This window comes from Chenopodium album, chromosome 21, assembly GCF_948465745.1.
Source record: "Chenopodium album chromosome 21, dcCheAlbu1.1, whole genome shotgun sequence".
Taxonomy (NCBI): Eukaryota; Viridiplantae; Streptophyta; class Magnoliopsida; order Caryophyllales; family Amaranthaceae; genus Chenopodium; species Chenopodium album.
Genome location: NC_137854.1, coordinates 19161288 through 19174765, shown reverse-complemented (window position 1 = coordinate 19174765; position 13478 = coordinate 19161288). Strand labels below are relative to the sequence as shown.

Genomic DNA, 13478 nt, shown 5'->3' with positions numbered 1-13478 from the left:
ACATTATGATGTTGCGCAGGAACTGCAAACAAGTGAAGCTAGCATGGAGATGGAGCTTGAAGGTGCACTAGGAGTATTTAAGTGGCCAGAGATAGCTTCATAGTTTTATTTTCTGATTAGTTTATCATGACATTTAGAACAATTTCCAAGTTTTGATGAGACAATATTTCGGTTTTCTTGTTTTGTTTACTGATTTGGTTTACTTGGCTTGGACAAATGTTGATCCATGACCAAGGTAATAAATTGTTTTCATTTTTGCTAGATATGAGTTAATTTTGGTTTTATGCATTGATATAAGTAGATCACAAAAGTAAATTTAGATGACACAAAGTAAACTTACTTATAAATAAAGTAAGGTTAGGTCACATAAACCATTTGCACATCCAAAGTTATGGATGGACTCTTACTCTTATATGATTATGAATCACTTGAGAATTAGAAGTCATGCTTGATAAGGTAAAATGACCAAGTCACCTTTTAGTGAAAGGGTAAAAGAGCTAAAATGACCTTTTGGAACACAAACATATGATGTGTGTGTACCATAAATTCAAGATTTAGCAAAAGGATTTAATTGTTTCATTGCTCTTATTAACGATTTAAGTAAATATGTCGATTATTACTTAATGAAGTAAAGGCTGGAATCATTGAAATGTTCAAAATTTCAAAATGAAATGTAAAATCAAGTTTGAGATAAACAATTTAGCACTACAATATGATTGTTGTGATAAATATTTAATTCAAAACAAATGATCATCTAAAAGAATTGTTGAATTAGTTCACAATCCAGGAACAACTCAATTAAAATGTATGTATAAAGCAGGAATCAGAATTTGCTTGCCATGGTTTGATCCAAGATTTAATGATTTACAAATATCGTTTTGAGGATATGCATTAGAACAACAACAATTGCGAATATACTAAACAGAAACTTAACCAAAGCAGTAGAAAAGATGTCATAAATATTATAGATTGGAAATGTTCCAAAGTTATCTTTTCTAACAGGATTCAAGGGTTATGAAATCTATGCAAAATGTTTACAAAGATAACACAATAGACCCTAAATCAGAGGTATTATTCCTACAATCGCGTAGAAACAAAATGTTTGTTGCTCGCGATAATGTCTTTATAGAAAGAAATGTCTTCCTACAAAGCCAAGTGGGAGTAAAGTTAGATCTCGATGAGATTCGAGACGAGAAACAAAAGGATGTGGATAACCTACATTAGAGACGAATGCGCATGAAATCAGCTAATTTGATAAAACATGTGTCGAAGCAAGCTAATTCAACTAGCGAGACTTCTATCGTCCTACTAGAATGAAAGGCTTCAAATAGTTGAAGAGAATAATTCTATTGTCGTTCATACCTATTGTAGGTTACTTAGGATCGAAACAAACAGTTTGTTGGAATTCTATTATAAGGTGGATTCTAAAATTTTCCTATTGGAATGGTTGGAATCCATACCTACAAGTAAGCTTTGGACAAGTGCCAACTCAGGAAGTGGCTTAAAGTCAAGAAATCTAGAATGGACTCCATATCTGTAAAGATGTGCTAGTCCATGATAGTCTTACAAATAGGATCAAACCTATTAGTCATGTAAGCCTATTCGGATTATTTCTAGTTATGGAAATCAAAATCACCTTCAGGAAATGTTCTTGATGGATGGCAATGTATATGATACAACCTAAGATTTTTGAAATCCAGAAATTCCTAGAAAGTTTTGCAAACTTCAGAAATTCATTCATGGATTGAAGTAAGCATTAGGGAGTTGGAATATTCATTAGGAAATCAAACAGTTTGATTACCTTGGAAGAATGAAAAGGAATCTTGTAGAGACAAGAAGTTTAGTGGGAGCAATTGGTCTTCTTAGTTTAGTATGTAGTTGACATACATTTCATATGAAATGATATATCAATGCTTGAATGAGTCAAGCAATGGTTAGAAAGATTATTTCTATATGGGAGACTTAGGAGGTGTTGAGTACATATTGGGAATCAAAATCCACAAAGTGAATCTTGAAGGATGACTGGACCTAATCAAGAGACTTATGTTGATAAAATTCTTGACAAGTTCAAGATGCAAGATTCTAAGAGAGGATCTCTTTCCATGTCTCATGGTTATACACTCAGTAAAACTCAGTGCCTCAAAAGCTAGTAGAGTTGAGTTGTAAAGGTAGCGTACCTAATGCTTCTGCAAAAGGTCCATTACATGTACCATGAAATGTACAAAGCAAGTTGTTACATATGACTTGTGCATGTGTAGCAATTTTCAAGCAAATACAGAATAAGCATACGGAAAGTTACCAAGAACAAATTCTTGAGTTCTTGAGAAGCGCTAAAGGAATTTTTCTAGTTTATGGTGTTAAAGATAAACAAGTTGTCAAAAGGTTTTACGGATGCAAGTTTTTCCAAACAGGCAAGATGATTCTAGAAGTTGATCTAGATGCACAATTTTGTCAGTATGGAGAAGTACGGTGAGCTTGAAGAGTTCAAAGCAGAGCACTATTGCATGCTCAATGTCAGAATATGTGTATTAAGCTATAGTCGGATAGTTTTAGAGGAAGTTTGGATTAAAATGTCATATGACTAAAGGGTCAACTTTGCCCAAGAACAAAGGAGCCAGGGTCACATCACAAATTCAAACAAATGGATATGAGATATCGCCTTAGTTATGAGATCATTGACCAGCGGGAGGTCATGTTCTGCAAAGTTACATTATGAGTGAGAAATCACTAAACCCTTCCATAGACTATGGTGTGAGAGTCATATTAAAGTCTTGGATTGAAGCAAATTATGTAATTCAAGTTGTGAATGTTTTAAGAAAACATATTACATGAGAAATACATCAATTTGCAGAATTATATTTAAAACAGAAATTATTATTTCTCTTATTTAATTATGGTTTTTGAAATTAAATAAAATGTCCAAAATAATTATGAATTGATAGGCTCACTAGGTTGATGACCTTTTGAATGAAACCCCACAGGTGAACAAAATTCATATATTATTTAAGTTCCTAGTTCGAGATCATTAAAGTGGACATAAATGATTTCAATGAATGGACTAGCATGTAAGATTGATTGGATAGCGCAGTTTCATGGGCTATAGGGGCATAGTGATGCTCGGTCAATCACTTGGACATGCATGAATGATGCATGATCGAACTATTGACCTACTTTGAAGTTCAAGTATAGAGCTTCCGTATATATTAGTGGATTTCTTTGACATGAGTGGAACATTGATTTCATTCAATGGATGTTATGGCTGTGATACACTCAAACGTCTGCCCGTAACTGGAGATTATAAAGGGTGTTTCCCGGTCATTTCAGAAGTTGAGTGGGAGGCTTGTTGCCACAAGATTGGATAGAGTCTACCTATTAAATTAGGAAATGTGTCATGGCCGCTTGAAGAGGGAGAATTCAGAAAATACGTGGCCGCGTTCAAATGCATTACTCAGTAATCATTTGGTTTTGTAATTCTAACTTAGATTTCAAGAAACGATTTGTAGATTAATATGATCTCGACATGTGATGCAATCATATTATCAAATCGACATATACATTGACTTAAGGAATTTGAATATTGCACCCTTGTCTTAGACAAGTGGGAGATTGAAGGAGTTATGTCTTCGTCGTGTACAATTACTAGATATATAATTGGATCAAATTATGGAGATAATTAAGTCCGGACATTTGGGTCGTCGTTTTGCCATAGCTAGAGGTACTTACGATCTTTGGACTAGTAAAATAGGCCAAAGCCCAATTGGACGGATCCTATAAGGTCACACAAAGGGGATAGATCGAGCATTAGAGGACGAGGCCCATCATGGGCCTCATCACTCTAGGTGGCCGGCCATATGGAGGAATAAGGAGGGTTTTGGGCTTCGTGAACTAGTCTAATTATAATGGGTTTATAAATAGACTAGGTGCCTAGGTTTTGCAAGTAAGAAGTTTACTGATCTTTTGATCAAACCCGAATTAGCAAACACGAAACCCAACCCATCTCAAAGTCCTCTCTCTCACGGCTCTCACCTCTTCCCCCGCGCACGGTGGTGTCTCGTGGTGGTGGTGGTTCGTGCGGTGGTCGGTTGTCCGAAAAGGTGGTGATCACGGTTTTCCTCAATCACTCGACCAATCTAGTATTGGTGGACGGCTCGTTCGAATCTCATGGACTAAGTAGAGGAGCAAACCTTGGGGCTCTATTCTCTCCCTGATTTGCCTATCGAATAGCTTCGTGGAATTCACGCTTCAAAGGTATGATTATGTGTCTTGTGTGTTATGCATGTGATTCTTGGAATTAGGTGCTTTATTGAATATGATTCATGTTATTTCCGCTGTGTAGTACCTATAAACTCCTACAATAGAGAGATATATTTTGGTCATAGTGATAATGATATTATGTGATACATGAGAATATTTGGGTTCAATCTGGGCGGAGGAGAAACCTAGAAGGTTGTGGTGGGTGGAGAAGAGTGGCCAGTGGAGGAGAGGTGGGCAGGGTTTGGGGTTCTTGGTGGGCGATGGTCAAGGTGGAGGTGGCGTAGCGTCACCGGCGGTCGGGGTAGTGTCACCGGAAAGGGAGATGGTGGCTGGTTTTTAGTGGTTGGGTTAAATGTTTTTTGTTTTTCTTTTGTTTTTAAAATATAAATCTAACCATAGTTTATTTTAATTAACTATTTAATAAAGCAAGACTGTGAGTAGATAAAAATTTTGACTAAGATCATTTTGTATAATTGATTTTTAAGAGGGACACCATGTGCATGTGTGTAGCAAAAGTTGGGGGGTCACCATTGACGTGGGGAAAACTAGGTCGTTGGGCTAATTCACCCTAAGCCAAACAAAATTTATAAACACTCAACAAACCTAAATACAAGTATAGAGGTAAGTCAAGGGTCGAACCCAAAGGAACGGTAATGCCTAAGTGCTTCCAATTATATGCCTAAGCTAGGTCGAAGACAAGAGATAAAAGGTGACTCTAACAACTACTAAAACGAAGAAACCAAACAAATATAAGAGCTAGGGATTATGATTCACTTATAATAGCAATGAACAATGCAAATTGGAATGGAAAGTCGACTAAGTCAAGCAATGTGAGGGAAAATCAATCATGCAACCAAAAGAGCATGTCAAGCTATTCTCCTAGAGGTCTAACTAGCGTCAACTACGATAAACTCTAGCTAGGAAACATCACAAGACACCTCAATCGTGTAAATGCAAGCCACAAATCAATGGTCCGTATCAATGTGAACTTACAATGCAATCTAGTGCAATAATCAAAGTTAGCTACTCTCTAATTAATCACACACATGCCCATGATCAATCAACCAAGTTTAATCACATCATCAACTCCATCAATTATCCCCAATTTACATCAATTCATTACATCATAAGCTTCACCAAATCCCTAACCAAACAACTACTCAAACATGATCATCAATTCTACCAATACAAACATGAATATCCAAAATCAATCATCAAATCATAAAATTCCAATCAAATCAATCAATCAAAACAATGAATATTAAACAAAGCAATAAATGAGATAGAGTTAGAAATGCTCTTTGATAATAGAGTAGATCTCCAATACAATTGTCACATTTGAATCTTCAATCTCTCAATCACCATTGAAATTCCTCACTTTCTCTCTCTAAAATCTACTCCTAAAATTAACCCTAAAAACTAGAGAGAGAAGCTCTCAACTAAGCTAGGAAAATGATCTAATTGTCTACTTCTACTTTAATTCTACTTGTTTCTCTCTCTACCCAAAAATGGGTATTTATAAATACAAGGATAAAAGAAAATAAAAGAGAAAAGAAAATAAAAGGAAAAGGAAAAGGAAAAGAAAAGAAAAGAAAATAAAATAAATAAATGAAAGAAAAGGAAAAATAAAAGAAAACAAAATTAGAAAGAAAAATTAAAATAAAAGAAAATGAAAAGGAAATCGGAGAGCACAAGAATTGCTGCTCCTTCAAATGGGGAATTATCCCATGATTCTCACGGCCAAGCACGCAGCATCATCGTCATTCATCATCATCAAATCACACACCATCACACCCACTCATCAACATCAATCAACGGCTCAAGTAAAACCCAGCTGGGTGCGACCGCACTCGTTGATTGTGCGCCCGCACCTGCTGAGGTTCGAGGCTGCTCTGCTGGAGGTTCAATTGGAGGCGGTGCTGCGGCGGCGATGCTGCTCGGAGTTGCTTTGAGGGAGGCTGGTTGGCGCAATTGGTGGTGTGTTGGTGGCTGATTTGGTGTTAAGTGAAGGGCAGCAGGGGCTGCTTTGTGTGGTTGCAATTGGTGGCGGAATTAGAGTGATAATTGGGGTTGTTGTTGGTGTTTGCGTGGAGGATGGTGGCTGTCTTGATGGCGGAAATAAAGGGGCAGCAAGGGGTTGCGTGAGGTGGTTGTTAGTGGCTGCTGTTGCGTGGTTACGTGGGGTGGAGGCTGTGAGGAGTGTGGCTGGAGTTTGCTGCTGCTGCTGGAGGGTGGTGCGGCAGAGCAGGGGCTAGTTGGTGGTTGAATTGGTGGCGGTTAATTGCTGGTGTTTGCGGTGGTGTTGCTGCTGTTGGGTGGTGGCTGCGTGTGTGTTGTGTGTTGCGTGTGTGGTGGCTGGCAGAATTAAGGAGCAGGGGAAATTGAAGTTGAAGCAGGGGAAAGCAGGGGAAGAGAAGGCAGCAGCTTGGGGTAGTTCCTGGTTGCTTCCATAACCATCACCATCATCACCATGATGGTGATGAAGACCAAACTAAGCAGTAGCTAACACCAAATCGGACTTGGAACCAACACCTACAAACACACATAAAACCAAGGAATAAAACAAAGTGAAATAAAACTAAAACCGACAAATAAAAGTAAAAGAAATAAAATGAAAATGAAAATAATAAAGGAAGGAAAAAAATAATAAAATGAAAATAAAATAAAGTAAAGGAAATGAAATGAAAATAAAATCAAATAAACTAAAATAAAATAAAACTAAATCTATAAAATCTAGAGTAAAGAGAAAACAACTAAAATAACGAAAATAAAAGAAATAAAAGAGAAAATACTAGAAAACCATAGGAAGGTAGAAAAGAGAGAGAAAGCATAAAACCAAACATTTATTGAGCAAGAAAGCTATGAAAAGAGGATAAAAAGGACCTAAATGCTCATCAAATATGTGCCATTTATGACACACATCAACCATTTAGAATTTCCCAAAAGGAAAAGAAAAGGTAAACGTGATTTATGGGTACTCCTCCGTTTTTAAATACTTGTTTTATTTCTCCATGCGTGGAGTTTTAGGAAAAACTAGAGAAAGTAATAAAATATGGAAGTAGTAAGGTAGGTGGGAGAATAAAAAATTATAAAAAGCAAAAGTAGTTGAGAGAATTGGAGGAGAGAGAATATGAAATCAATAAATATGATTGGGTAGGTATTGTGTGCGATAGGCTGGCTGATATATTTAACTTGTTGGTTAATATGTTTCATGTGTTGGTTGATATGGTTTTTGTGTTGACTTATATATTCCTTTTGTTGGCTGATATGTTTTTAAATTTTTTTTTGATATCTTTTGTTGGCTGATATATTTCTTTGGTTGGCTGATATATTTATTTTGTTGACTGATATGTATATTTTAATTGTTGACTTATATGTTTCACTGTGTTGGCTGATGTATTTATTTTGTTGGTTACCTGTTGCTTTTGTTTGTTGATTTCATCCTTTTGTTGGCTATTATGCTTCATTTGTTGGCTGATATGTTCCTTCTGTTAGCTGATATGTATCTTTTATCGGATATATGTTTCTTTTGTTTGCTGATATGTTTTGTTTGTTGACTAATATGTTCCTTGTGTTGACTGATACATTTTTATTAATGTCATATATGTCCCTAATATTGACTCATATCAGACATCAATAAGCTAATATATGTTCATTTTAATGGCTAATATGACACATTTTAATGGCTGATATGCGTCATTAGTTTTCTTTTCACCACCACTCACCACTAATTTTAACTTATTTTTACTTCAATTTCTCCTCACCACTCACGTAAGCACATCTCCCCTGTTCCCCCTAATTCACCAACACCAACCCAACAACAACAACAACCGCATAAACCACCGGCTGCACCCCAAATGCCCAACCGCTGCTCAGCCATGCATGTAGCCAGCAGAGCACCACCTACGCAATCCCAAACAGCCACGCAACCAGCAAGGCACCACCGTCCATTTACATTAATACTACTCAACCCCAATTAGCCACGCAACCAGCAGGGCACCATCATCCTAGTACGAGTACCCTGCACAGCCACACCGTAATTTCTCCCGGAGCACAGCCGCAGCCACAACTCGCGCCACCTCCAACAACCAATTTTGCAAAATGAAAATCGCAAATCGCACCACACGCCACCTTTACAACCCGCACCACCTCCAACCACCAATTTCGCAAATCGCACCACCACCCACGCCACCTTCACGACCCGCTGCAAATTGCACCAATATCGATGAAAATTACCTAGCAATTGCGGCACCACCTCCAACCATCGTCCATAACGTAAATTGCACCACCACATGTTACTTTAATTTGATAGCTTAATTCAGATGTTACAAAATCCAAAAGGAAGGGAGATAATGCTTTTCTAGAATTTCGAAAATTGTAAACTTAGGTGCTTAGGAGGAGTAGAGTATAAACGAGGAGCAGAGGAGAGAGAAAGAGAAGAGAAGGAGTACCGAGTAAAAAGGAGGAGCAGAGGAGAGAGAAAGAGAAAGGAAGAGAAGAAGGAGTGTGCCGCACCAAACATTGGGTGCGAACTGTTGCACCCGATATTTATGTTAGGTTCGCTAGTTGAGATGAATTAAATATTGTAAAAAAATTTCAAATAAGAAAATGAAGCAAGTATTTAAAAAAGGTCGGAAATAGAAAGTGGATCAACAAGTATTTAAAAATAGAGTGAGTAGTTTTTTTTAAAATTTTTTTTAATGATAAATAGATAATTTTGGTTTGTGGGTAGTTTTTTTATATTTATTTATTTAAATAATGAAAAATTGATAATTTAACTCTCTCATTTTTTTTAATCTACTTACTACATATACTTTTCAATAATTATATGATTTACATGCTAAATGGTGATGGATGTATTTTTTTTTTTGGTTTAAAAAAATTGTATTAATTTAACTAGAGCATACCCATGTTTCGCACAGAATATATTATACGCAAAAGAAAATTACATAAAGTAAAATTTTGGTAGTTATTGGTATACCTTAAAAAATACGAAAACAAAAAAAATTGAAAAAATAGTGGGACAGGTAGTTATTAGTATTAAAAAAACAAATTAAAAAAAGTGTGGTCAATAGAATTTGAGTATTGGGGATTTGGGGAATTGTGGTGAATTGACTCTTAATTTATGTAGTATGTTACACTTTTATTTCACTCACTTTCTCTTCTTTTATCCACTCAATCAACGTCTTTATACTCTTGTGCAATTTATTACAACTAGAGCATACCCGTGCTTCGCACGATATATATCATACGCAAAAGAAATTATACTACCTCCGTTAAATATTATCTGCAACTTTTGCCATTTCGGGATGATCAGGGTTATCTGCAACTTTCCATTTTTTTTGCCATTTTTAGTAAAAAAAAACGCATGAAATTACCATTTTACCCTTACTTAAGTTTTTTTTTTAATTACATACTACCCTTATTATCTCCTAATCTAATCTGATTTAACTAACCTAAAACTAATCAGATTTACTCTAACCTAATGATTCCCTCCCTTTATTTTCCATCTCCCTCCTTTTCTCTTCATTTACTCACATCCCCAACCACCAAAAATTAAATTCTGATGGTTGAGTTTCCCTTTATGTTCTTGAATCTTCTCCAGAAGATGAACCCTAGTTCATCGTTTCCCGTCTTCTCTCTCCTCTTTTACCTCCGTTCTTCCTCTCATTCTCTCCAGATCTACTCCTCATCTCACCATTTTCTCAAAAAAACGAGTCCCCTACGAGTATGCCTAACCTCGATCCTTTGAAAGATGCTTACCTTGCCACAAATGATAAGGGTGAGGAGAATCTCATCAACCATTTCCTCCATTGTTTTGAAACTGGCAACCCTTTTCCTCGTGACTTCTACGAATCTGCTGAGACTGGTGGGTACTGTACTCTGTACACATACAGGGCTTTGGGTCAAGTCCTCAAGAGTATTGATGAGGAGGAACGTCTGAAGAAGGAGGAGGGGAAGTTGAAGAGGGAGGAGGACCCTGTTCCGATGTTGGTTGAGTCTGGGTCTGCTGATCCTTCTCCTGCAGATCTGGGTTCTGCTGCTCCTTCTCCTGCAGATCTGGGTTCTGCTGCTCCTGCTCCTGCAGATCTTGCTGCGGAATCTGCTTTGGGGGTTGCAGTGGCCCCTAAAAAGGCCAGATCTAAGAGGCCAAGGTCACCCCCCAAGGTCAGATCTACGAGGAAGGCGGCGCGTGTTGCTCTTAGAAGGATGCGTGGGCTTCCAGACCATGAGTTCATCATCCTTTCTTCTGATGAGGATGAGGATATGGAGGACGCTTCACCTTCTGCTGCCAAGGAGCCTGAATCTGGGTGCTCTGAAGTCCCTGTGGTCAAATGCTATGTGAGGCGGATGAACCATTCGGTTCAACCCTCTGAGTGACTGCTTTCGTAACGATTCCTAACCCTAATCTCTTTAATTTAATTTCTTGAGTCCCTCATATGTGTTGCTTGGTTGGATTTGGATTTATGCATGTGTTGGTTGGTTTGATTTGGTTTTATGCATGTGTTTGTTGGTTTGATTTGGTGATACTGGATTATGTTGTTGGTGGGTGAATTATATGAGTCCTGTTGCCTATATGCTGGTGGATTGTTTTTTTTTTTATGGATATGTTGGATGAGCATGCTTGTGGCTTAATTGACAGGCTTTGTGAGGCTGGATTCATGTTCATATTATGTTAAATTGTTATGTTGATGCTGATTTGGACAGTACTACTTATCACTGATATGGTTATAGTGAATGATAATGCTGCCTTGATCTGTTTGCCTTGATCTCTCTGTTTGTGTACTGTCTAAGTTGGAACAAGGGATTGTGATTGATGAATGATGAGAGCTTAGGTCAGTTTGGTTTGATTGTTTTGCTTTGTGGTAAAGTGAATGTTCTCAATGATCATGTTTTGTAGAGAGCACTGTCTATGGCTTGGTGTTGTAGTTATACCAATGCATCAATGAGTCCCCCTGCTGCTTTTTGGCAGATGAATGTGTGGAGTCCCCCTTGTCTGTTTAAAATAACACCCTTGTATGCTTCAAATGATGAAGGGACTCAATTGAATTTCACTTTACACATTTGAGTTGCTCCAACACTCTCTTGTTTGAGATTGTTGTAGAGGTAACAATGTTGTGAAGTGTAGTATTCAACAAAAAAAAAAAAACCCTTTCTGATGAACATGTTTTTTGCATACCACTTCAAAAAGTTGTCTTTGTCATTTCATTGACATAGTAATTACAAAAGTTGATGCACATAAACAAAAGACTACACATTTGACTGCCTAAAGTGTTAGTTCAATGTAAATCACCAAAATACACCTAACCACCTATTCATTAACAAGAACATAAGGCAAAAAAAAAAAGTTAAGTGGTTATGTGTGGCAGTCAATGTTGTCAGTGTGCAAAACCTGGTTTTTTACTTGAGTCCCCTAATCTGCATCCACTTCCATTTCTTCTGCTGCATCTTGAGTCCCTTGATTGGCTGGCCCAAACATTGTGTTTAGGTACTCTACACTTCCCAACACTATATTCCTTTGCACCTCCACCTTGTCTGGCAAAATGCCCAAATTCTCTAGCTTTTTCTTGTTCATATGGGGAATTTTGTACTTGTTACCCCCTTCTGCTTGCAATATCATGATCATGCATTTTTGCAAAGTGATCCATATGTACTTGTTGACCTCTGGTTTGAAAGTGTCATAAGACTCAATGACCTTCTTGACTAGCTCATCCAAGTTGCTTGGAAATGATTGGTACTGTAGTGACTGAATTGACCTGAACAATCCTAAGTCTAGCACATTCAAATCAGGTGATTGAGGTGGCTGAAACACCAATTCAATGTTGAACCCATTTGCAGTTGTTGCTTCAATGAATTCTTGATCTCTTGGAATCTGGTGTGGTCTTGCATTATCCCACTGAATTGTGACATTTTTGCTTAGCCTTTGTGGCCATTTTGAGATGATTGATGGTATGACTTTTGTAAGCAACATATCCCTGATGACCTCCCTGTTCACATTTTGTATTGCCTTGGTCTCCCATGTTCCAGCAGGCCTGTTTTTGCTTGATTTTTTTGCTTGCTCTTTGACTGTGAAAGGGAAGATCCCATATTTCCCATCATGTAGTAGTTCCCCATTTCTCCCATACAATGGCTTTCCCACTACAGCCATAAACATTTGCTTTCAGTTTGAATCTTCTTGACTGTTGAACTCTGTGTGGGTCTTCCTCACTTGGAAGGAGATAAAATCTCCTTTTATCTGGATTGAGATAGAACCATTTCTCATCTATGTGGATGACATGGTCCATATCCTCAAATGTAGGGTCTGAGTCCCCAATGATAGGATTAATGTGTGACAAAATCCATTTAATTCTTGCTACTTTGTGGTCACTTGTGAGAGCTGGTTTGTTGCTGCTTGTATGGGTTCTGAGCCTGCCTTTTTTTTTAAATTGTGAAGAGTAACATGAGATATCTTCAATGCTGCTGCATAACTCCTCTCTCTCTGCCTAAGGTGCAGGGGCACTGACTGTAGGAATTCATCAGTAAATTCCCTTGGTTTAGGCCCTGTTCTTCCAATTTTTTTGGACCTGACATCAATCACATCACCTTGTTCCAACTGTTGTTTGATATCCTTGAAAACCCTTGTGATTGTTGATTTGTGTACATTGAATTTCTGTGACAATTCTTGCATGTAACCTCTTGGTAAGTTGCCATTGTGCATTTTGAGTAACATTGCATCTACAATCTCCCTCTTCTTGTGCAAATCAAGTTGTTTTCTGCTTGTTGGTGCTTGAATGTTGCCTTGATCTTCTGTTTGTTGCTGTCCCTATTGGTCATTGTCTTGCTGCTCCTGTTCTTCCATTGCTTCATCATCAGATTCATCATACAAGCCATTATCTTGCATGTCTTCTTCATAATCATAGTACAACTCTGCTAGTTCTTCTTCTGTTAACAGTTGATCAACATCCAAAAACACCCCTTCTTCATACTCTGCCATGACTTTTACTACACATGAACTGTTTCCAGCTTTAGGTTGATGAAACAGGAGTCCCTGCTGGTTTTTTTTTTGTGAAGAAGGGGCGTTCCTGGTAGGCTATATGGATGATGGAGGTGCCAAGCCAATGAAGCGTCTGTCAATGTGAAGATGATGTGCAACACTGACTTTAGTTAGGATAATTTTTTGGATAATTAGGGAATTAATTACTGTGATTAGTGCTAACTTTTGGGAAACTTATGGTGTAATTTTG

At 37.6% G+C, this 13478-nt stretch overlaps 1 protein-coding gene across 1 annotated transcript; it reads right to left on the bottom strand.

Moving 5' to 3' along the window:
- Positions 1-11668: 11668 nt before the first annotated feature.
- LOC145600536 (uncharacterized) lies at positions 11669-12403 on the bottom strand. The gene has a single exon (XM_081656421.1). The coding sequence runs from the start codon at positions 12401-12403 to the stop codon at positions 11669-11671; it is 735 nt and encodes a 244-aa protein (XP_081512547.1).
- Between the last annotated feature and the right edge of the window lie 1075 nt (positions 12404-13478).

What these genes read in the sequence shown, in the direction of transcription:
- LOC145600536 (XM_081656421.1), bottom strand. Translation starts at nt 12,403, where the DNA reads ATGGCTGTAGTGGGAAAGCCATTGTATGGGAGAAATGGGGAACTACTA.